Source organism: Mesoplodon densirostris, chromosome 18 (genome assembly GCF_025265405.1).
Source record: "Mesoplodon densirostris isolate mMesDen1 chromosome 18, mMesDen1 primary haplotype, whole genome shotgun sequence".
In the NCBI taxonomy this organism is placed as follows: Eukaryota; Metazoa; Chordata; class Mammalia; order Artiodactyla; family Ziphiidae; genus Mesoplodon; species Mesoplodon densirostris.
The window spans coordinates 37123144-37148589 of record NC_082678.1 but is presented as its reverse complement, the minus strand read 5'-3'; the positions used below and the strand labels follow the sequence as shown (position 1 = coordinate 37148589).

General features: G+C 49.5%; 1 protein-coding gene across 2 annotated transcripts in view; it reads right to left on the bottom strand.

The window, feature by feature from the left end:
- The window catches only part of SPECC1 (sperm antigen with calponin homology and coiled-coil domains 1), a 136922-nt gene that overhangs the window by 72641 nt on the left and 38835 nt on the right, over positions 1-25446 (bottom strand). For both annotated transcript variants that reach the window (XM_060082820.1, XM_060082821.1), the window contains exons 2-5: positions 19776-21355; positions 7807-8014; positions 5027-5100; positions 4497-4675 (exon numbers count right to left, since the gene is read on the bottom strand). In XM_060082820.1, the coding sequence (XP_059938803.1) occupies positions 4497-4675; positions 5027-5100; positions 7807-8014; positions 19776-21355 (2041 nt within the window). The remainder of the gene's footprint in view (positions 1-4496; positions 4676-5026; positions 5101-7806; positions 8015-19775; positions 21356-25446) is intronic.

The following is a 25446-nucleotide window of genomic DNA, read 5'->3' as shown; positions in this document are numbered from 1 at the left end:
GCCGCCATGCTGCTCAGTTCAGAGGTGACAACGAGAGAACCAGTGGTACAAGCTAAACACACTGGGAACCTTTGACGTTCTATTTTAGAAACTGATACAGTTATTTAGGCATAGACATTCAGTGTGTTTAACTCTTTAAGAGGCTGCTTATTGGTGTCATATGATACATACAGCAAAAATCGAATGAGTCACCATAAAAACAATGGTCCATACTGTGTCAGAGTAACAGAAGGCACACAAAGGTCTCTCCCTGCTACTGTTTGAGACGCCCGTGTCATGTACATATCACCGACAGTGTCTTCTGTTAGAAAGGCTGCATGTGGCCCATCAAGGCATTAAGTCGAGCTGCACGTGTGTTCTCTAAATCCCAAGGACTCAACTTTTCAGGAAAAAGTTCTGATGTTTTAACTTTGGTGAAAGTTTTAATTTCATTGTGTTTCTCTTAATGGTTCAAAACAAGAAGCAGCCAGAGTTGAAAAAGTTATTCATTATCCTTCCATCCAATAATTTCTGTGTCTGGCAAAACAGATCATTTTCAGGTCCACAAAAACTACACGGGTTTGTTCAAATTTCTGGAAGAGAAAGAGGAGGTCCACGGCCCAGCTACAATACGGAGATGACACTGTGTAAGGGAGACCCAAGGCTTGCGCTGGGAATGTGGTACTGGGGGCACATGTGTCCCTGACTCCCCCATCAGAGAAAGGCTCCCTGACCAACCAGTCTCAGAACAGAGCTTGGGGGGGGGTCTTAAAATCCAACCTACTCTTACCTTCTCATTTGTTAAAAAAATTTATTTATTTATTTATTTATTGGCTGCGATGGGTCTTCGTTGCGGTGCGCAGGCTTTCTCTAGTTGCGGCGAGCAGGGTCTACTCTTCATTGTGGTGCGCAGGCTTCTCACTGCGGTGGCTTCTCTTGTTGCGGAGCACGGGCTCTATGCGTGCGGGCTTCAGTAGTTGTGGCACGCGGGCTCAGTAGTTGTGGCTCGTGGGCTCTAGAGCACAGGCTCAGTAGTTGTGGCGCACGGGCTTAGTTGCTCCATGGCCTGTGGGATCTTCCCGGACCAGGGCTTGAACCCGTGTCCCCTGCCTTGGCAGGCGGATTCTTAACCACTGCGCCACCAGGGAAGCCCTTACCTTCTCATTTAAGAGAGGAAGGAGCTCGGTCTGGGAAGAAAACCTTGCCAGTTGGTGGCAAAGATGAGACCAGAGCCTCATTTTCCCATGTATCTTAACATCAGTTATTCTGACTCCAAAATAAAAATACCTCTGAAAACATCACAGGATTGAAGATGGCTAATGAGCTAAGCTTTAGAATCATCTAAAACTACTACATTAAGTAATGTTCCACTTCAACTATTAAGTTCTTTGTAATAAACGCTAACTTGCCTTCACACCCAGGCACCCCACCTGCCTTCCTACTGGCCTATGATCTCTCGAATGCCAGTTGATGAGAATGCGGATCAGTCCATCCAGGGTCACGATCAAGTCGCTTTTCTGATGCTCTTACTTTCTCTTGGTTGTACTTGGAGGACCCCATCAGAGAATTTTCTGCAAGTTCTTTGGCTGTGGCTGAACTGAGAAGGACTTCTGAGTTCTCGTCAGAAGAACTGTCAAAGTCAAGAACCCAGGCAGCCAAGATGGAAACCCTCTGCGGCTCTGGGATCTCGGAGGGTGTCAGCTGGCTGCAAGTCTGGCTCACGTGGTAGGTTCAGGAAGAGGTGGAGCCATCAGCAAGTAACTTTCCAACACCCAATGCTTTAGAAGGGGCAGCTAGCCGGGGCAGCGCAAAATCGGACAAGGAACCACTCTGGCAATCATCTGAAGGGCAATGACAGCCAAGAAACCCACGGACGCCTGCAGGGTTTCAGTAGCATGCCATGTTCTGAACTGGTGTCAGTTCTCCAATTTTGAAACATTTTGTGATAAGGGATTAAACTGCTGGAATTAGGAGGTAGGTTTGCAAATCACTGGAAAATCAAAAGAGAAACATACTGTGTTTGAAAAAAAAAGTGACCCTAAGTTTGAAAATGTTGGATGTAGCACATGGGGCCCTAAATTGTCAAGATGCACGCAGATTTCCTATGGTATCAGGGTTCCAGTTGTATAATCTGACCTGTATCTTAGAATCTAAGTAAGAAATGCAGCATCCCATACAATAACTTATTTAGGGCCACCTCTTAAACTCAAGGCTTGTCTTTTATCATTTATCTGTAAATTCACATATATATGAAGCAATGCAGGTTATGATGTGGTTCCTCTTCCAAAGACACACAATAGAAAAGCAAGACACATGGACAAATAAACAAAAGCTGACACCAAAGCAAACCAGGATGACCTCACAATCATTTCAATAGGGAACACTATGAAATCTAGTTTTCCTATTCTGCTTCTCCCTTAAAATTCACGTGCTTTTGGTGACCAGAGGGTATAGGTGTGACTATAAAATTATGATCTTGATTTTCATAAACAAAGGGCCGCCAGATTGATTGAAGCAAGTCTGGTAAGAGAATCAAAAGAGAATTCTGAGCAGAAATCTATGCCTTCCACTGCTGTGAAGTTCATGATACTATATCATACCCAGAGGCTCGGAATCCAGCCCCTGTCAACCCTGGAAAACAGGTAAAAAGGGCAAACTGTACAAATCTGCATCCAGAATTTAATAAGTCTGATTTTTAAATTCTACAACATTTTATGTTGAGAGAAATCCAAAAATTCAAAATAACTTCTAATAACCAAGAATCTCAACGTCAAAGACATCTACGCCTGATTGGGAAAAAGACAGCACTGCATTAGCTGAAGCCTAAAATACTGCTGATAGTCTTGTTTGTAAACCATTTAAATTTTAAACAATAACCAACTCTGGGCTCACTTTGGGAACAGCTTATTCTGAAGGCTCGCTGTTAAGAAGGGCCTGCTTGGGTAATGGACTGTGATGTTCCCCTCGAGAGCAGAAGGGAAGAATCACGTATCAGCCGGACGCATGCTCTCCATGCTTACCCTTTTTAATAAAGTGCCTTATTTCAAGGTCTTCTGCAGGGAGCCGACGGGGGCTGCTAATACAGAAGCAGGTCCTGGGCCAGGACAGTGAGGCCTCCACCTGGTGGCCAGGCCCCAGGAAGTGGTCAAGTTTCTCCCATTGGGTGAGGGTGACCAACACGAATTGCCCGGACCGACAATGAGATGTAAGAGCATCCTTTCCTCCAAACCTGGAGGGGACTTGGCTAAAACTCTGTCCCCTCGAGTGACGAGCTTTCCCACCACCGGGAATGGCGGTGATGGTGTTGAGCGGAATACTTCTACCATGGAGCTAGTTATTCCCTGGCAGCGGCTTAGTTACTCCCTGGCCGGGAGTTAGTTACTCCCTGGTGGGGGATCAGTTATTCCCTGGCCAGGGGGTTAGTTATTCCCTGGCCGTGGGTTAATTATTCCCTGGCCGTGGGGTTAGTTATTCCCTGGCCGGGGGTTAGTTATTCTCTGGCCGTGGAGTTAGTTATTCCCTGGCCGTGGGGTTAGTTATTCCCTGGCCGTGGGGTTAGTTATTCCCTGGCCGTGGGGTTAGTTATTCCCTGGCCGGGGGTTAGTTATTCTCTGGCCGTGGGGTTGGTTATTCTCTGGCCAGGAGTTAGTTATTCCCTGGCCGTGGGTTAGTTATTCCGTGGCCGTGGGGTTAGTTATTCCCTGGCCGTGGGGTTAGTTATTCCCTGGCCGTGGGGTTAGTTATTCTCTGGCTGGGAGTTAGTTATTCCCTGGCCGGGAGTTAGTTATTCCCTGGCCGTGGGTTAGTTATTCCCTGGCCGTGGGGTTAGTTATTCCCTGGCTGTGGGTTAGTTATTCCCTGGCCGTGGGGTTAGTTATTCCCTGGCTGGGGGTTAGTTATTCTCTGGCCGTGGGGTTAGTTATTCCCTGGCCGGGGGTTAGTTATTCTCTGTCTGTGGGGTTAGTTATTCCCTGGCCGTGGGGTTAGTTATTCCCTGGCCGTGGGGTTAGTTATTCTCTGGCCGTGGGTTAGTTATTCCCTGGCCGTGGGGTTAGTTATTCCCTGGCCGGGGGTTAGTTATTCTCTGGCCGTGGGGTTAGTTATTCCCTGGCCGTGGGGTTAGTTATTCCCTGGCCAGGGGTTAGTTATTCTCTGGCCGTGGGGTTAGTTATTCTCTGGCCGGGATTTAGTTATTCCCTGGCCGTGGGGCTATTTATTCCCTGGCCGGGAGTTAGTTATTCTCTAGCCTGGGTTAATTATACCCTGGTCATAGGTTTAGTTATTCCTTAGCCGTGGGGTTAGTTATACCCTGGCCGTGGGTTAGTTATTCCCTGGCCGTGGGTTAGTTATTCCCTGGCCGTGGGGTTAGTTATTCCCTGGTCGGGGATGGGGGCAGAGGGACCTGGAGGGGAGGGGAGGGCTCAGGACAGACACCCAGCATCACGTGCGTGGATGTCGGTGGCCCCGGCCAGGAGAGGAGGTGGGCCCGGCCCAGGGTGCGTGTGGCACTGACCCACCTGCCGCGGGCCCGCGCGTCCCCCAGGGCCTTCTGCAGCCGGGCGTTCTTCTCCTCCTCCTCCAGCAGCCGCCGCCTGACAGCACGCAGCTCCTGCTGGGCCTCGCACTTGATGTCGTTGGCCACCACCACCGCTGTCTGCAGGTCAGCCTGGAAGCGCCGCCACTCCTCCGTCTCGTCCTGGAAGAGCCACAGTCCATGCCCGCGTAAGGCCGGCCCCCGGGCAGGGGCTGCGGGGCGCCGGGTGGGTTCCCGAGCGAGGCTGGCCATAGCAGCCTCGCCGCCGGGAAAAGGCGCAGGCAGGGCTGCACCCTCGGGGGTCGGAGTGCCCGTCCTGAAATCAAGGCCGCCTGAACTTCCCTCCCGGCCACACCGTTCGTGGTTCCGGGGCCCAGGCCCCGCAAACCTGCTATACACAGCGGGCCAGAGAGTCATCAGGGTACCTCTCAAAGGTGTCCAAACCTATGTTAACGGGGACACTTCCAGTAAAATGATGGAGGGCGTCCCATCCCTGCCGTGACCACGTCTCACCTTTATCTGCTTCGTCAGAGTCTTCAGCTGCCTCTCCAGGTCCAACTTCTGTTCCTCCAGTTTCATCACATTGCCTGGAAATGAACAGGCAGACGGAGTTGGAAAAGTCTCGAGACTCTGGGGAGAAGCTAAGCTCGGAAGCAGAGCAGACCCAGATCCTGCAACAGGCTTTGAAGCCCACCCCTTGCTGGGGCCCCATTTCAGTGTCCTGAGCACGGGAGCCAGAGGCGGGGGCTCCTCCAAGAGAGAGCGGGATGATTCGGGAAAGCGGCGGTGTGAGGTTAGGGCACAGCCTCACAGAGCTCCGGGAAGAGAGCAAACAGCGGCTCACACTCACACACTTACTCTCGGCCTCCCTGGAAGTGCACGCGGCATCCTGAACGTCCTTCATCACCGTGAGGTGGAGGGAGGGCTTTTGCAGTAACAGCGGATATGGCTGGTTATTACCGTTGTGACTTTTAGGTCAGTTTCTACAGCCATGGGACTTAACTGCAGTTAAAACTCTGAATCACTTGGGAAGCTTTCCAAAAGAGCAGATGTTCAAGCCCCAGACTCTGCACAGACTCAGAATCTCCCAGGGTGACAAGGATCTGGCGCGTGTACGTTAACAGCTCCACTGGGGACTGGACTTCCTTTCCCTAGTAAAGAACATCTTACTTGGAGGGTGTTATGCTCAGTGAAATAAGTCAGAATGAGAAAGACAAATACTCTATGATCTCACTTATACGTGGAATCTAAAGAATACAACAAACCAGTAAATACAACCAAAAAGAAGCAGACTCGCAGACACAGAGAACAAACTAGCGGTTACCAGTGGGGAGAGGAAAGCGGGGGCTGGGGATTAAGAGGTACAAACTATTAGGTATAAAATAAGCTACAAGGATATATTTTACAACATGGGAAATACAGCCAATATTTTATAATAACTATAAATGGACTAACACTTCAAAAATTCTGAATCACTATCTTATACACCCGTAACTTATACACTATTCTACATCAATTCTACTTCAATAAAAAAATAGTAAAATAAAATTGAATTAGAAACTAAAAAAAAAAATCCTCAGTCCCTCTCTGCCTCTAGTTCTCTCCACGTTGCTATCAAGAGTCGTTCAGTTTAAATCTGATCGCGTCCGTTACACGTAGTGTAAGTTCTCCAGTGGGTCCTCACGGTCCCTCCAAAGCTGTCCTCGTCTATTAAGGATATGAACCAGAATTACCAGAAAAGCTTCAAAAAACCCACACATGGTCAGGTTCTACCCCAGCAGTTCAGGTTCACACATGGGACCTGAGGATTTGTGTTTGGGGTCAACGGTGCAGAAAAGGACAGTGCTCCGTAACTTCTTTTTATCTTTCTGTCCATTCCTCTGAAGGGTCTTAAGGGGGAGGAGTGGTTCATCTCGTGATGGATTTTCGTGTCCCCGCAGGTCCTGGTGAAAAGACACCTATCAACACCCTAACGTCCCCAACAGACGTTAACGGCTTCTCAAAAGATGCAGGTCTGTCATTGTTCTTTTCAGTCTTGGACACATTATGACGTAACCAGAGGGAGTGGGCCTGACATGTGCTCTGGACAGTAATTACATGCTGCTTTCTTGGTGTGTCTGTGCTGACTTTTTAGGATTTGGGGACAGTATGACCGAATTCTCAACAACAATAAATCACTGAAGCAAAATCAAACAAAATACAAACGAAACAGGTCTCCTCCTGTTTCTTGTACATGTACTTGTCCGGTCCGGCGTCAGGTGTTCTGCTGTCCTCTCAGGTGTGATCTCTGAGAAGAGCCTGGGTGACAGTGATGCTGAGTGTCCTGTCGTCACCCCCATATTGCACACAAAGTAGCTGTGACGCTGACCACCGGAGCGAGGCAGAGACTACGTGGCCAGGTGCCAGGATCGAGGCAGGTACGTACAGTCGCCAGGCACACAGGATCAGCTCCCGTGGCAAAGACGGGCTACGTTCCCGTGGGCCTCTGGTCCCGACGTTTTGCACATCGGGAGGCTCAAGCTTTCCGCTGCTCTGCACGGGCGCCAGCGGCAGTGGGAGCGCTGGGAGTACTGGTTTGGGGGGTTACAAGTCAGTCTGGGCGAGCAGGTGAATTCGAAAATAAGGGTTCCTCAAATAATCAGGGTGGGCTGTGCCCGTTGGGGGACTTCTCAGGCAACCAGCCGTGCTATTGTCAGTAAGGCCGCTGCCACTAAAAGCTCTGCACGCTAATTCTTTTGTTACGAAGGGAACACACATTAGATGCGATCATTTGATAAGGCTTATTTGGACAAGGCAGGCAATGTTTAACTAATCTCTGACAAACATCCCTCCCTATTCAAAACAAGCAGCCGGTTCACAAGTAAGGCATATACTGGTGCCTCTTGAGTGAGAAGTGGGTAACAACTGTAAGTCATCTGATACCAACCGTCCATGGGGCCCATGCTGGAATTGTTTTCTCCTGAGGCCAAGAGCACACGCCGTTCGAATACGTCCGACCCCCTGCCCCCTGCCTTTCTATCCATCAGAGCCCAATGGCAACACCGGCTGGCACCTGCCGTGTGGTCAGCAGCGGCTCACACACGGTGCTCCTAACCCCACACACTGCCCGCCCACGATCAACAGTCTTTCTTCTGCATTGCCTGCTTTGCAGCTCAGTCGAGGAGACTGATGACTCTGTCTCTTTTAACCGCCACTCTTCCCGGGAGACCACAGCGCACGCAAAAGGAAGACCTCTCACCGGCATCCTCCCCTCCCTCCTGACCCACACTCGCCCTGGGCTTGGCTCCACTTACTTTCCAGTTCACTGATGAGCTGCTTGTTGTGTAACTTGACGGCTCGATGCTGCTCCACCTGGTCCTCCAGCTCGAATATGGTCTCCTTCATGTCTTTAATCTCCGCGTCACTCTCCGACGCTTTCTCCTGCAGCTTCAGGCTGGTTCTGCTCAGCTGTTCTGCCTGATGATCGCAAATCTCCTTCAGGTAAGAATAATCCTTTTCCACCTGGAAGAAAAGGAAGGTTCCCTGGTCACCTGGACAGGAAAAAGCTCCCCTCACGTCACCGTCAGGCCCATCGATGCAACAGCAAAGGAAGCTCTGGGCACGTGTGTGTCTGGCACTGTCTCTGCATCCTGAGCCTCGGAAACAGCCAAGGCAACAGATGTGCAGAGGAACGTGATGGGTGTTAAGGGGCCAAACGGGGGGGATTCTGGGCCCCTTCCTATAGCCCACAGAAAGCTGCACGTGCTTATTTTTTTTTTTTTTTTTTTTTTGCGGTATGCGGGCCTCTCACTGTTGTGGCCTCCCCCGTTGCGGAGCACAGGCTCCGGACGCGCAGGCTTCGGACGCGCAGGCTCAGCGGCCATGGCTCACGGGCCCAGCCGCTCCGCGGCATATGGGATCCTCCCAGACCGGGGCACGAACCCGTATCCCCTGCATCGGCAGGCGGACTCTCAACCACTTGCGCCACCAGGGAGGCCCTGCACGTGCTTATTGAATGCCCTTCCTTTCTGCCCCTTCCGCGGTGCTGCCCAGCCGCCTCGCGGCTGCTATGCCACCGCGCCCCCTGCTGGGGACCCAGGAGGCTGACACCCCCCGCACACCCCAAACCTCTGTAGCTACAGTGTTTCTTTACAGGAACATCCATGTGACAGCAATGCCAGAAATGTGCACACGCCAGACACGGAGAAGCGCACAACACGCCCATGTCACCTGTTCAAGTTTAATCAGTGAACGTTCTCAATATACAGAAAAGCACCAAAGGTGACGGTAACCAGGCACCAAAACAGATGAACCAATGGTTAAATTTTGCACGTCCGTGAAACCTTTAACGTTTGTTAAAGCCTCAACCTTCCTTCCCACACCAGAGAGTGTCCAAAAATTGGCGTGTGGTTTTTCCTCGAATGGTTTTTCAGGTTTACTATATGTGGACGTGCCCAAGATAATACACAGTATTGTTCTGGATGTTTTTAAATTCTTACACAAATGATATTACACTGTATGAAGCTTTTGCAGGGCACTGTATTATACTGCATTGTATCCTATGGTAAGATGTTCTTGTCCTGTATTATACTGTGTCCTGTTATATGCTATGCTGATTACACTTCTGTAACTTGTTTTCAACTATGTTTTTGAGATGTATTCATGATGATACACATTGCTCCGGTCAGTACTTTTTTTTTTTAAGGAAAGCTTTCTTCTTTTTTTTTTTTTTTGGCTGTGCCACAAGGTTTGTGGGATCTTAGTTCCCCAACCAGGGACTGAACCGGGTCCCCTTGGCCATGAAAGCGCCAAGTGCTAACCACTGGACCACCAGGGGATTCCCTAAGTCACTACTTTAGATGCTGCATAGTGTTCTATTGTCTGAATATACTAATCATTTTATTATTATGAACTATACCTTGTTTCTGTAGTTCTCTGTTATTAAATAACTGTATATTTGGTAGGTAACATAAGCTTGATACCTAACAGATTTCTTACTCGATTTGGGAGAGGGGGTCTCCATATATGATAGTTTTTTTCCAATTGCATTTAATGTACAAAACGTGTGGGCCGTAAGCTCTGTGGGGACAGAGCCCATCTGCAGTCTTCCCCTGGTGTATCCCTGGTGCCAACACCATCAGACCCATAGGAGGCATCTAATGAGTAGCCGATGAATGAATAAACAAACACTGGAGGGCGGTATTGCACTGGTTTTCAACTGGGAGGTTGTGACAAAGGATAAATAAGGAAGGAAGGGAAGAAGGGAGGAGAAGAGAGAGAGAGAGAGAGAGAGAGAGAGAGAGAGAAAGCGAGCATGGTAAGGGGGAGAGTGATGGTGAGAAGGAGGGCCATGCCCATCACTGCGGGGGGTCAGGAGCCTGAAGGCTGCTGTGTGACATCCAAGGGGCGGAGGCTGCAGGCTCGGGAGCCAGACTGCAGAGTTTACATCCCAGCTCTGCCAGACCAAGCCCTGTATCCTTCCAGCTCCCTGCCTCAGTTTCCTCATCTGAACAATTAAACAGTGAGCTTCACGAGTTTATCACAGGGCCCGGCACACGGTAGGCATGCGAAGAACACTATCATTTCTCTCTGTCTCCGTGTATGCACATTAAATGATAATACAGGTCCAAGAAAATTACAACACATGGAAAAGACCAGAAGTCTTATGTTCTACAATAGCTACTTTAATAAACGGAAGGCAACTCTTAAGGAGGAAGAGCCACTACATCTTAGCTACTAGAAGGCTGACATCTGGCAGCCTTTAAAAAGTAGCCACAGAGGGCACCTGTGAGTCTTGCATCCCGAGTCAGACCTGGCTCTTCTTCTGCAGAGTGGCCGGGCTCCACAACGTGGAACCCTCAGGCTGAGGGCTGCTCCCCTGGGGTCTAGAAACACGCCCATTACTTGGCTGGGACTAAAACGGGAGAATGTGACCAGGTGAGGCAGGGCTGAGGGCCTCTCAGCGGCTCTGGCCTCCCGTCATGCCCTCCGTGTTGCGGTCATGAGCACAGGCACCAGCATAAGCTCAGGGGCGGGGAGGGGGCCCTGTGATGTGTGCCGAGCACGGCTGAGGCCAGCCAACCCTAAGCCAGTGAGTGCACTCTTCCAAATTACACACATCGCTCTTCCTTCTTGATTTGGGGATAATTCTCTCAAGTTTAGCCATGTATTCTGGACAGCTTTTTTATTTAAAAGAAGAAGAAAAAGAAAAACCCTAAGTAGCTTCACAACTCTTCCCGCAGGGGCTGGGCAGTAACAGGGAGGTACTGTTATATTCCTCTCACAGAGTAACTAATGGAGAGAAAAATTAAATCATTTGAAAAGAACAGTCTGTTCAGCCGCTCAGACCAGCAGCCTGCCCCTGATGACTGTCGGGTTCCAGCTGCCCCCGCACCCGGCCAGTTCCCCTGAGCCCAGCTTCTCTAGTCCAGGAAACGCACTCGGCACCCACACACCCGGTGACGCAGTTTCTTTCCAACGCTTTTCTTTAAAGTGAGAAATCACTCACGTGTTCCAAGCACCTCTCCTCTTCAGAAGCCAACTTTCTCTAGAAATGGGCAGCGCAGGGCTTCCCTGGTGGCGCAGTGGTTGAGAGCCCACCTGCCGATGCAGGGGACACGGGTTCGTGCCCCGGTCCGGGAAGATCCCACATGCCGCAGAGCGGCTGAGCCCGTGAGCCAAGGCCGCTGAGCCTGCACGTCCGGAGCCTGCGCTCCGCAATGGGAGAGGCCACAACAGTGAGAGGCCCACGTACCGCAAAAAAAAAAAAAAAAAAAAAAAAAGGGCGGCGCAGAACTGCACCACAAATATGTCAAATGAATTCCCCGGGAGCCCGGGAAAGGGGGTGCTTAAAGCCATCCCTGATGCTCTGACAACCAGCAAAGGCAGGTGGCAGCAGAGACCACTCGGGAGGGACTGTCTTGCGGGGCTCAGCCTGAGCCAGACAGACGGGGCTGGGATCTCAGCAAGGCTCACCACCTTCCCTCTGGCCTGTCAGACACTGAAACTGAGGACCCGCTATCGTCAGAGGCCTGTTCCCAGGGAAACAGACCCTGAGATCTCTGGGCTGTGCTCAAGGAACTTCCCTGGGAGCACTGTGGAGACCCACACCCGCAGGGGCGGGGGGTGGGGAGCAGGGCCGGCAGCAGAGGAGGGCAGTGGTGGAGCAGTCACAGCAGAGGCTCAGCTCCTCCCCGGGCAGCTCTGCCCCAGGATGCCCTCCAGGGCTGCCCCACGCTGAAGCAAGGGCCAAGGGCCTTTCTCCACGCCCTCACACCCAGTGGATTAGCCATGGGGGCACTCACCCCGGAAGGCGGTGGCTCTCCCCAGAGAGAGCAGGTTCGGGGAGTGTCTCCGGCACGGCGCTCGGGGAAGGAGGGCTTCGGTCCTGGGGGCCCTGGGGGTGCCCCCCGTCCCCCCAGATATTACAGAGCATTCCTGGGCTGGCCACGGGGGCACCACACACACCCCTAGATTCTCTCCCAGGGGAGTGGACAAGTGGTTGGCATGGTTTCACCACCAGGTGATCTGACCACGGCGGGTGAGGGTCGTCTACACGGGCAGAGGGTGGTGACGGCAAGTTTAGAATCCTACCCACCCTACCTGCAAGGACGTGTCCCCACCTGACGCCGCTGAGACGCTTTGCAAACCCCAGCAAAGGTAAATGCAGGGTGTTCTCCTACTTGTATTCTTCCTGTGTCTCAGATACCAGAGGGGCAAGGGGTCCTCGGGCACGAGAACAGAGGGGCCTCCTGGACTCGGAGGCATCTCCGTCCGGCCTCAGTGTCCGCCTGTGGCTGGGTCGGCAGGTTCCGAGAGTGGCCGGGCTTTGCCGGCCTGGACGTCCCTTCTGGCTCCACTACTCCCACGTCCGACAGCCGTCCCTCCTCAAACCTGCTCCGTGTTCCATGACACCCCACCTTACAGTAAGCAGCACAACCACGCCATCAGTGACACAGCCAGAGATCTGCAATGAACTGAACCCCTCCTCTCTCCTGCACACCCCCAAACGGCCCGCCTGTCCATCAACTGACGAAGGCATAAACAAAACGTGGTCTGCCTGGACAATGGACTATCGCTCAGTTCTAAGCAGGAATGAAGCTCTGGCTCACGGTACGATGCGGATGAACCTCGAAAACATTATGTCAAGGGAAAGAAGCCAGACGCAAAAGGCCACACGCTACGATTCCGTTTAGATGAAACGTCCAGATCAGACAAATCTACAGGGACAGAAAATAGAGCTGCCATGGTTACCAGGGGCTGGAGGGAGGGGATACTGAGGAGGTGACTGCTCCCAGGTACAAGGTGATAAATAAGCTCTAAAAGTGACTGTGGTGATGGCTGCACAACCCTGAGAATATATTAAAACCCACAGACTTGTACACTTTATATGAATTGTATCTCCATAAAGCTGGCATTAAAAAAAAATTCTTCAGAGGCTCCCACTGGCTTGAGGGTACAGTTCAAAGCTCTTGACTGGGTCTCCTCTGGGCCCACCGCAGGTGGCCACCGTGCACTCAGCAACTGCAAACCACTTCCTTGATCAGCGAGAACTTGCTGTTCTCTTCCTGCGACATTCCCGCTGTCCCCGCCCCTCCAACACACCTGGGTAACCCCGACTCCCCTCAAGATTCAGGTTATAAATCAAACAAGAAGACGTGTCTTGATGACTCAGCTTTTCGCTGTGAACTTCTCTACTGTGTTTACAACTAAGAAATTTTTCCTAGTTCATCGAGACCCAACCGGTTGCTTTCTTCAAACCAAAGGGCTTTGGCCATAAGACTACACTGTATTTGAGCCCTTAAGGTCTGCTTTCGATGGTTCTTTCTCTCCTCTTTATTGTCACATAACCAGGAAGCAGTATAAGTCAGGGATTAAGAATAAGAGTTCGGGGGTCAGACCCAACTTTGAATCCTAGCCTTCATCAGTTAATTAATTAAGCCTCGTAACTTAATCATTCTCTGCCTCAGTTTCCTCAAACAGAAAAAAAAAAAAGATGATGACAGTACCTACAGCCTAGAACTACGATAATTAAGTGAGATTAAATGACCTAAAGGCCCTAAGAGTGCCTACTAAAACGGAAGCTGTTATTAAAATATGATAAACTTTTATTTTTTAACATACTGATATAAAATTCTAGCAGCCTCGCTCTCCTAATTCTGTTGCAAGTTTCTCTGACATTCATTCTTTCGTTCATTTACTCACTCACTCAACAAGCATTTACCGGGTGCTTAAAGTCACATGTCACGACTGTACATAGTATGACGGCTTGAGTAACTGTACCATGAGTGTGTGTTATTTTGTTGTGTTTGTTTTACATCGAACTTGGTTATTCCAAAACTCCTTCTGCTGACTCTTGGCCCTGTTCTGAGCAGACACCGCTGATGGAGAGCCGGGTCTCTTTCACTCTGGCCTACGTTTGCACTATTTTTTTACAATGCTACTCTGCCACGGGAGAGGGAATACACAGGTTAACTCAGTCTGCACTTTTGTTCTGGAAAAAGAAAAATGGCGATGGAAAACTCAAGGAAGAGGGTAAAAATCTGCATTTCACCGGGGAACCCTCGAGGAGACCTTCAGAAGTCAGGGCTGTGATGCTCTCCGAGGTGTTTCCCAAGATCTCACCGGGGAGGCAAGCGCTGGGGTGGCCAGAGGCTTCAGAGACCAGCCCTGCGGTCAAGTTAAAGAAGAGAATGGTGCTCAGGACCAACTCAGCACCTCCGAGGTGCCCAGGGCAGGCAAGAGGCCCCATCTCATCCGGGACATGACCACCTGGGTCCACAAGTCCACAGCCCCCCAGAGCTGAGGGTCTCCCTAAAGAAGGGACGCTGCAGTTGAGACCTAAAGCTTAAGACAGGACCTGCAGGGGGAGGAAGGGGGCAGCCACTGCCCTCCCTCCACCCCCCCACCCCCACAGACGCCTGAGGGTGAGAACTTCGCCTGGAGGGCAGTGAAGGGGCCGAGGCTGGAGGGGAAAGCAGACAAGCAGACGGGTGGGGAAGTGACCACGCGGAGTCCTGCTGGCTGTGGCAACGGCTCACCTACCCAGGTGCCACTCCCCCTTCTTTTCTTACTTAGAATGCCCATTTATTCAGGAATCTGGCTGTGATCCTGTGATTTCAGGGAAGGTGACCAAGGGAGGGTGTGTGACCCAGTTCTGACCAGGTATAAAGGGAGGGCTGCTGAGGGGCTCCCAGGGAAAGTTCTTCCCACGGGACTGAGAGCCTCCTGCCTGCAGGGACCGTGGGGACCAGACGCTGAAGAGGTCGCGCTCACCTGCACCCCAGGCAGGAGGGCTGAGGGGGTCACGGAGCCGCCACGTTACCTCGCCTGGACCCCAGGCTCTGGGTTACGGAGTATAGTGCGCATCTGCTGGCTGGGGCACCGACACCAGGGCTCTGTTTCTCACGGTCCAAAGCGTCACCCGGGTATCCTCATGGACCACCTGCTATTTAAGCCAGGGTCCAGGTCCCTCCAGTCCTGGCAGGGTCCTATTCTCAGTCACGGAGACGGGACCATCCACTTGGCCACACCGTCCTCTCGAATTCTGCTTTTGCTGTTTGTGGCCAGTGGCTACCCTAACTATTCTGCCTTGGTGACCAACGTTGGTTGCACGATGATCATGTCACCTCTAGTTTTCCCCAACCACTCACAGCAAGTGTTTCTTTACGATCCCCTTACTCCTTGGGAAAAAACACCTGAGTTTTTGCAGAAAGAACTGAATTTCAAAGGATACCACCTATAAGCTTTCAACCTCAGGAGGGGAAAAAACATCAGTGTTTTCTCTGAAAACATCTAGGTTCCAAGCCTTATAAATTCTCTAGCTTGACATCAAGATCCCAAATGAATGAAAACTTGAAAGTCAAAAAAATGTAAACCTGGGTTGCATTATAGTCTGGAAACAACGATGTGGTCCAACTCCACGCCCCTGGCTGGCTGGGGCAGGCACGTGTGTGATCGATCACAGGAGGCTGAGACCTCAGGATTCTGTGGAAATCAGCCCCTCCCTCAAAGCTGTGCAGAGGTAGGTTACACACTCACACAGAAAGCTGCCAGCAAAGTTATATAATGGGTGTCACAGAAGCTCAAAGAATGAAGACAAAGAAATGAAAGGAAGAGAAAGCCTACAAAACATCCACACCATTAACAAACACACCCGCTAACTGTCCACTCACTGTATGAGGAACTGACACACACGCACCCCACCCCCTCGCCCAGTACCCAAAAAAGTACCTTTTAAGGCCTTTCCGAGGCTCTTCTAACAGTATCTGAGTCACTTAAGTAACTTATCTAAACTGGAGACTTCTATAGATTTACTAAATCTAAAAGGTCACAGAATGGTTTGGCATGGCCTTTCCTCTCTGTAAATAGGTTGTCTTGTTCTTTTCTCATAATATTCACCTTCTGCCAAGAATTAGGGTGGACGGATGCAGGGCTCAAGGGCAAGAGCTGTTCAGCACCCTGCAGTCTGCTTGGTGACAAAGAGGATAGCCACCCTGGCATCTGCTTAAGGAGGTTACGTTTGAAAGTTCTATGCAAAGCGTCCAGTGAAGCAGTTGAGAACTGGAGACTTAGAATTTACCCAGGAATGCAAAAGTGGCTTAACACCAGACTGCCTTAGAAAGTCTGTTACCCTAATCTACCTCATTCACACATTAAAGGAGAAAACTCATTATGATTATATAAAAACTATTAAGATTTTAGTAGATGTACAAGAACTACTGCATAGATCTTACAGATGTCTAAGATCTACAGTGGATATAGAAAAATTCAACCCCCATCCTTTTTTTAAAAACAAGCAATGAAGTTAAAACACTAATTCTTCACAAAATACTTGCATAACTCAATAAAAGGTATATAGCCAATGCCTACCATGGACATCCTTCATGATGAAATGCTGAAAGCACTCCCTTTAAATCAGGAACAAGGCCAGGATCCCTCTACCATCATGCTTCTACTGTACACTTGGAAGGGGCCCATGGTCACCAAATTAACCATCAGCTGAGTTAGGAGGACCCAAGCGTTCCAGCTGGTCCAGCATTTATATCCTCATTAGAGTTTTGTGCTAAAAGTGCTCTGGTTTCCTTTGGGCAAGAGTCCCTATGTCTCACCATCTAAATTCACGGTTGCCAGTGGATCAGTTGATATGCTTCGGTGGGGCTACAATAAGCTATTAGTCAGGCTAGGAAATCTGGGTTTTACTTTCCTACATAACAGAAAAAGGCATGAAGATTAGAAGTTACAACTTCTCTGTGTACAAGCACAAAATCACAGACCTAAGATCTCGATCTGTGACATCATGCCTCACACCTTTTACCTCCAACTCATATCAAAATACTAGCTAGGACCTTTCTCATCCTACTGTCAAGTATGTGATCATTCTAATCAGCAAGCAATTAATAAAGATATGGAATATATGAATAATATAATAAACAGCTTGATTTAAAGCATATATGTTAAAAATGCTTTTTCTTTCTCTCCAAATTAGACTCCATTTATCCTAGAAAATTCTAGACTTTACTGTCTTCACTTAGCCAAAGCTATAAGGGGCAAATTCATAGCTTTAAATACTTATACTATCAACCAAGAAAGGATAAGCTTAAATGAACAAAGAATTCTACTCAAGAAACTAGGAAGAAACCAAAGAAATATACAAAAGGCAGGATGAAAGAACTGATGAAGATAAAGGTAGAAACAAATTAATCAGGAACAGATTAATAGGAGAATTGATAAACGAATCCAACTGGGTCTTTGTGTTCACAGAATGTGGAGTGACATACTCTATTCTCCTGAATTGGAAGATTAAATATTGTAATTATGCCAGTTCAAGTTTGTATGCATGTCAAAATGTGCTTAACCTAGGAAAATGTCTGAAAAGATAAAGAGTAAAAATGTTAGCGGCATTTTTTTCCTCCAAGTAGTGAGATTAAAGGTAATATTTATTTTCTTCTTAAAACTTTTCTGTATTTTCTAAACCTTCTGTGATGAATATACAACTTTTTGATCAGAAAAATAAGCTATTGTCTTAAGATGCCAAATTATTTCTCGCTGACACACATATTTAATGTAATGTCAATGGAAATAACAAAGAAACAGATGAAGGACTGAGGGAGGACTTCAAGAAAGTTGCCTGGGAGATCAAACATTTTGCAACAGAGTAACGGAGGGGGGATTATTCCAGACACAAAATCTCAATGTAAAGCTACAAATTACCAACAAACAGTTCACATGGGCACCTGGCTAGTACCTGCCAAGGGCACCGCTTCCACACTTTCAATAAAATGCTGTGAATTAAGAACACAATGATAAAAACTTCTAACACTGCCCACCACTCAGATCGGCCCAATGTCAGAATCAGGTTCAACTGTCAATCAGTGACAATTCTTAAGGCAGATGAAGCAGGAAAGAGAAATCCCCCTGGGGGTTCAGGGCAAATTTGTTTCTTAAAAGAGTGACAGGGCTTCCCTGGTGGCGCAGTGGTTGAGAGTCCGCCTGCCGATGCAGGGGACACGGGTTCGTGCCCCGATCCCGGAAGATCCCACATGCCGCGGAGCGGCTGGGCCCGCGAGCCATGGCCGCGGAGCCTGTGTGTCCGGAGCCTGTGCTCCGCAACGGGAGAGGCCACAGCAGTGAGAGGCCCGCGTACAGCAAAAAAAAAAAAAAAAAAAAAAAAAAAAAAAAAAAAAAAAAAAGAGTGACAGCCTCTGAAATAAGGTGGGAAGATGTTTTCAACCTCTCTCACCAAGGGACCCCTAAATCACAGACCCAGAGCTAAGAGGAAACAGGAAATTGGAAGCCACCTGTCTACACTTTTCCAGCACTGCTCTGTGGGTGGGCAGAATATCACACAATCGGGTTTCCCTGGTAGCACAGTGGCTGAGAATCCGCCTGCCAATGCAGGGGACGCGGGTTCGAGCCCTGGTCCGGGAAGATCCCACATGTCGCAGAGCAACTGAGCCCGTGCGCCACAACTACTGAGCCTGAGCTCTAGAGCCCGTGAGCCACAACTACTGAAGCCTGTGTGCCTAGAGCCCGTGCTCCGCAACAGGAGAGGCCTGCGCACCGCAACAAAGGGTAGCCCCTGCTCACCGCAACTAGAGAAAGCCTGCGCGCAGCCACGAAGACCCAATGCAGCCAAAAATGAATAAATAAATTTATTTTTTAAAAAAAAAGAAAGAATATCACACAATCACCAACAATCTTCACCACAGAACAAAGGTCCAGACTGATTAAAGGATTATTTTTAAAAATGAAGGTGGTGATCATTTATTCGATCCTGGGTTGGGGAAGACCTTTCCAAGTAAAAAGAGGAAGGGTAAAAGAAGAAATGAAAACCAGATCTGAATGACCCAACAACTTGATACCAAGTGTTGGCTAGGGGTCAGGGAATCCCTCTGCTGGTGGGAGCGCACCTGCGTCACACTCCTGGCGGCCAATCTGGCCAAATGCATTCAAAGTCCTTAAAACGGTCATACTCTGACACAGTAAGTCAATGAGTAGGAATTTTTCCTAAGACAGAGAGATTAAAAATGATTTACACTATTGAAAGACTGGAAAAGAACACAAATGTTCAACAACAGGTGACTAGCAAAGTACTTAGGAAATATTTATAGAACAGAGTACTATCTGGCCTTCAACATCATGTTGCAAAGAATACTTAATGATGAGAACATGCTCAGGAAACATCAGATTTTTAAAAACTTAATATACACAGGATGACTCTAAAAAAAATTTGTTTTAACTTGTGGGATACACACACACACGCACACACACACACACATACCTGGAAGAAAACACCAAAATAGTGGTTATAGCATTACTTGGTGGGGAAACTCGGGGTGGTTTTACTTTTCTGTTCCTAGGGGCCCAAAGCATGGTATCCGAGAGCCCTGGATGCCTCTCACTCATTCCTTCAAGACTCAGCTTACTCCACCTCTTCCAGCAAGTCCTCTGGCACCACTACCTCCTTTATCCACGTTATTCTAGGTGTTCCTCTGGGCACTGGACTCTGGGCTGTCCTCTGCGATGCTCTTTATCCCCGCATCATCTTTATCCCTGCATCAGACTCACTATATCCCCACTACACATTCAACTGCTGTAGCCAGAAACTGGGGTGTCTCATTTCTGCATCCCCAGTCTGTCTGGACTCTGACAGATCTTCAGGCTAGAATGCTGGATTATGAATGAAATCGAGCACCTGATTCTCTGTGCCATGTGCCTCGAAAGGCCGAGGAGGGCTGTGCTGGCAAGGATGAGCAACCCTGGCAGAGAGAACGCCCCTTACCTTGGACAGCAGGCTTGAGACACGCTTAACCTCACCGTGTGCCTTCAGCAGTTCCTGTCTGAGCTCCACGCAGGACTGTTCCAGCTGGTCCTTCTCGGCTCGGGCCACCGTCAACATTTCCTGAACGTCAGAGCCCTCGGCCGTGTGCCCCGGGGGACTGGTCTCTACAGCTTTCGGCTTCTCGTTCTCTAGGTGAGCCTTCAGAGACCCGTTCTCCACCTTGAGCCCTTCCAAGGTAACCCGACACTCCTCCAGGGCCTTGGCCATGGCCCCGCTGTCACGCCGTTCCAGCTCCAGGAAGGTGCTCAGCTCCCCGTTCTCCTCCTCCAGGTGCTGCACCGTTTCCAGGGCCCCCCGGTGCTCCTCCTCCCCCTTCCTCAGACGGCAGGTCAGCTGCTGCTGGATGCTGAGCAGCTTCTCCCGCTCGAAGCGGCCCTGCTCCAGGATCTCCGTGCACTTCTGCTCCAGCTCCAGGATTTTTCCCTCCTGGGTGCCGAGCCCCTCGCTCTTGACTCGCTCCTGCAGGAGGGTCATCAGCTTCTCGTTCTCCTGACTCAGCTGCTCCGCCCTCTCCCGGTGCTGGTGAAAGGATGCTTCCAAGAGCGTCTTCTCGTCGGTCAGCTTCTCGTTTTCAGCCGTCAGTTCCTGCACCATCTGCTGCTGGTCTGACAGCTCCTGCAGTGTGGCCTGCAGCTCCTCGGCGGTGCTGTGGTGGCTTTCTTCCATCCTGTGGATCTTCTCCGTCAGGGACGCCAGGGACAGCTCGCTCACGGCCTGCGGGGAGCTGCCGGCTGCCGAGCACTTGGAGCTCTTGACGAGGCTCCCGGCGGGGGACAGGGGCCCCGGGGGGGCGTCTGCTGGGATGTGCTCAAAGTCGGAGGCGTCCGGGGACAAGGAAGCCTTGGTGACATCGCTGCTCGAAGAGCCCGACGTCCGCAACACATCTTCGGGTGGGTTTTTTTTATACGCGTCAATTTCGCCCGACAACTCATTTCCCATCGGGCTCCCGAAGCTGGACTCCTGAGTTACCGACGTCCGGCAGCTGCTGTCCCCTGTGTGACTCGCTCCCCCCTCTGAATTTGGGGAATGCTCAAAATAAGTCAGTTTCTCCTTCAAGGCCCGGTTTTCATCCTCAAGCTCAGCGAGCTCTTTCTGGAAGTTCCTGTTCTTCTCCTCGAGGGCTCTGATCAAAGGCTCCGAGTCACCTGGCAAGACTGACGCTCCGTCCACACTTGGGTCCAAAGCGTCAGCCCCTTCGGTGTTCTGAGTCCACTTCTCCATCCATTTCTTGAGTTCACTTCGGAGCCTGTTAATTTCACCATCTTTCTCTTTGGCTTCTGCCAAGAGTTCCTGAACCTGGGACTCGAGCGCGGCCTTCTCTGCGTCTTCGTGCTCTGGCCTGGGTCTCGTGGGAGTGGCCCGCACGTGCTTGGTGGGGGTGGGCGCGCTGGAAGAGGTGGGGCTGGATACCACTTTCCTGGGGTTGGAGGGACCACGTGGCACCGTTCTCTCTCTCGAGACTGCTACCGCGAGTTCTCGAGGGGTGGGAATGCCTGTCCGCTTGGCGGCTGCCACAGCCCCTGAAGAGAGAAGGAGAAACCAGTGAAACCCAGCGAGCGCTTGTATAAACAACTCCAACTACAGGGCACGGTGAGCAGGGCGGCTGTTGCCTCCCTCCATCCCCCCTCCCCTAGGTAACTACCCGGCTCTGACTGGGGTTTCTGTACCTGTACTTCAGCGGGGAGCTGACTTCAAGCTGAGCTACTCAGCATAACCCCATCCCCAGCCATGGCTGCTGGTTCAAAGGCACGGCATGAGCCCCCCAGTCAAGGTCAATGAGACACAAGGAGAGGTTTCCTGGGCGAGTTTCTAAAACATACTGGACACGGGTGAGCGGTCGTGTTAAGTCTGGCGATGGCTGGCAACCACCATCACAAGAGGAAGGTGAGGATGAAGAGTAGAAAGAAGGAAACCGAGCTCTTAGTGGGCTGTGGAGCTGTGGACCAGTCACCCTGAGGCTGGCCCTATCCCTGGCCTTCCAATTACACAAGCCAACAGTCACCCTTCATAAGTCACCCTGAACTGGGATTTCTGTAACTTGCAACAGAACACAACTGAACTGAGAGTGCTGGCAACTAAACAAAATACAGGATTGTTGTGAATTCCTAAATAAACACTCAAAAAAAAATTATCATGAACATTTTTTTTTTTTTTTTTTTTTTTTTTGCGGTACGCGGGCCTCTCACTGCTGTGGCCTCTCCCGTTGCAGAGCACAGGCTCCGGACGCGCAGTCTCAGCGGCCATGGCTCACGGGCCCAGCCGCTCCGCGGCATGTGGGATCTTCCCGGACCAGGGCATGAACCCATGTCCCCTGCATCGGCAGGCGGACCCTCAACCACTGCGCCACCAGGGAAGCCCTATCATTAACATATTTTGACTGGGCACAAATTCGGTGAAGAAATTAGAAGACCCAAATAATACTAAGGAGACACTGATCTGATTCAATGACCTATTATTTTTAACCTAAGTGTGAATGCTGTGTGCATTTATATTCATAGAGAAACAAGAACCAACAGGATAAGGGCCCAGTACGTTCATCTATGGTATGGTTTTCAATGCCAAATGGATTTATATAACATGGAAATGATTCAGGATTTAGAATACTTATAATGGGAAATGTAAGGTACGGAACTATTTGTTATTTTCCTCTATACCACCATCGTTATTTTTTAGTCTTCATCTATACTACATTTTTAATTTTCACTTATACTATTTACTCTAGACAATGTCAAAAAAAATTCTAGGGGTGAAAACCCAGACATCGATCTCCTAAATGCTCTAGAAATAAAACCCCCTTGAAGGTTAAAGTATAAAATGAAAAATCTGGACCTGTTTTACAAACTCAAAAGACATTTGATGAATCACAGCCGATCGCAGTAACTTATACATTTGCACCGTGGGTTGGAGGCCTCTGCCGTGCAGGGAGGGTTGGGAGCAAGGACACGCCCACAGGCTAGCAGAGGCCTCCGTCTTCCGAGACAGAAGCAGAAACCACTGTGGCGAAACAGCTCTGAACCCACTGCCAAGACAGCTACTGAGACAGGAGCAGCTGCATCTCCCAGCATCCCAGAATCCGAGGGGATGAAGTGGAGGCGGGTGGTGTCCTCTGCTAAGTGTCTTACGGCTGAGTGCTTTGAAAACTTTGACATAATAAAGGCTAAACTGTCATATTCATATACTGGAAGGCTATGGTTTTTAAGTTAACTTTTCCAAATTAGTTACCAGAAAGCTAAGAGCACGATAATACACACGTAATGCATGTAGGTGTCCAGATGCCTCACTTGCCATCACGCTAAACAGTGATGAAAAAAAGATGCATTTAATTATTCTTGTAAAATGAAGATTAAAACCACTAAGCAATAAAACATTCTAGTAACACCAGCCCTCTGGAGTGAAGTAATCTTGGCAAGGACCATAATGAAAACTGGAGGGTAACTGAAGTTTCAACATAGTTATAGTCAGAACAGGCAAAGCTGAGAGTCCAGGACTGACTGTCATAGAGGCGTTTTCCATTCCTAATAACGCCACTAAAAGTAAGGCTCCTTTTCAGCTATTTGTTGGTTTGGGAAGAATGACAGAGGACCGTAGACCAACCCGGGCATCATTCCCAGCTACAGCTTCAGTCCTTCCTTTTGCCAACAAATCTTGGTCTGCTCGCCACTTGGTGTTACTTATGGCTTATCTAAACCACTAGGAATTTGCTTACATCAAACCAAAGTACATTAATGAAATGCATCCAGTTGTAGATTATGAAGCACACAGTCCAGCTATACTTTTACCACATCTGCTCCTTTTTCCATTCTTGCCACTTCATCCCCGGAAGATCAGTATAATTTGCCCCCTGATCTTCTGAAAGCCTCTTCCCATCTCTGGACACATCTTTTCAGAAACTGTAATGAGCCGAGGTTAAGTTGAGAGGGTTGCTAAAATTCATCATCAGACCAAACTAAGATGGGTGTCGCTCCCCCATCTGTGCTCAGACACCCCGGCACGGTCACTGGCAGGGGGGCGGTCCCTTCTGTCATCCACCAGAAGGGTTCCTCTTCTCAGTCTCCTTCAAGTACTGAGTTCAGAAGCCTCACCACGGAACCATCCATCCTGGGCACGCTCCCTCGCACAGGACAGCGGGGCAGGGTGACAGCAGGGGTGGCAGGAAGCCTGGGTCCATGGACAGGGCCCAGCTCAGCTGACGCCCTGAATCTTTCGTCTTCTTCCCCTCCTCACACCAGAGCACGGCTTACTCCTACCGAGGCTGGTGGTCCAACTGCAAGAAGTTAAATAAAAGCAAGCTCCACCTAATGTGATAATTTTTTTAAACCGCGTGTGACGTGTCACATTTCACAATGCCAAATGAAAAACTGTATTATACTGTGGTTGATCACAGGTGCATCCAACTACGTATCACAGAGACACACGAGAAAGGAAGAGAGGACACAGAACAGGAGAGTGTTAAGCTGGTCGGACTGTGAGTAATTTTCCTGTTCCTTTTTATAGTTACATTTATGCAATAAAGAAAAAAAGAGGAGGGAAAAATCCTATCATGCCAACACACAGAGAGAGAAGGTGGTGGGAAAAATTAATCTTTCCAGAGAACAAAAAGCACGTTGTACGTAACAATAGCACAATCATTTCAATCATCGACCACGTTTTCAGAAGTGATTCTTAGGAGCTGAAGATAAAATATTTTCAGTCCCCTTCTGACTTCCTCATCTTACCTAAAAAACATGCTACTGGGGCTGTTCTAACGTGCACGGGTGAGGGAAACGGTGGCATTCTGAAGTAAATGATTAACCTTGATTTATGCACCAAGGATTCGAGGACCTGCTCTACAGGAGATACATGTGGTTCACATCATCACACGCCTGTTGCCCTGCCTCCTAAACACAAGGGGACCCACTCGTTCTGTGTCTAAAAATCTAAACTACTAGGTTAGTCTTTACTGTTAAGTCTTTTTTTTTTTTTTAAAGCATTGACTAATTTAATCCTCACATCCACGGTGGCATTGGTACTTTTTGTTTTTTTAATTAATTTATTTATCTATGGCTGTGTTGGGTCTTCGTTTCTGTGCGAGGGCTTTCTCTAGTTGTGGCAAGCGGGGGCCACTCTTCATCGCGGTGCACGGGCCTCTCACTGTCGCGGCCTCTCTTGTTGCGGAGCACAGGCTCCAGACGTGCAGGCTCAGTAGTTGTGGCTCACAGGCCTAGTTGCTCCACGGCATGTGGGATCCTCCCAGACCAGGGCTCAAACCCGTGTCCCCTGCATTAGCAGGCAGATTCTCAACCACTGCACCACCAGGGAAGCCCCTACTGTTAAGTCTTCATAACCTTTTTCTCGGAAAGTTCCAATAATTTCTTCACTGTCAAATCTACTTTCCCCGGGCTCCTTGTCCCTCTCCGGTCTTGGCCGGCGGCTCACTTTTGAGAATCTTCACTCTTTTTATTCACGTTTGATACTGGCACCAAACGTTTTTCAGGTTCTCCCATTCAAGGAACCTTGAAAACATATTTAAAACTTCCCTCCCCCTTTCTTTTTGTAACCAACCAGTCGGTCACTCAAACGTATTAACTGGTTTTGGAAAAGTCTCCATATTTTTCCTTTCCCTTCAGTATTG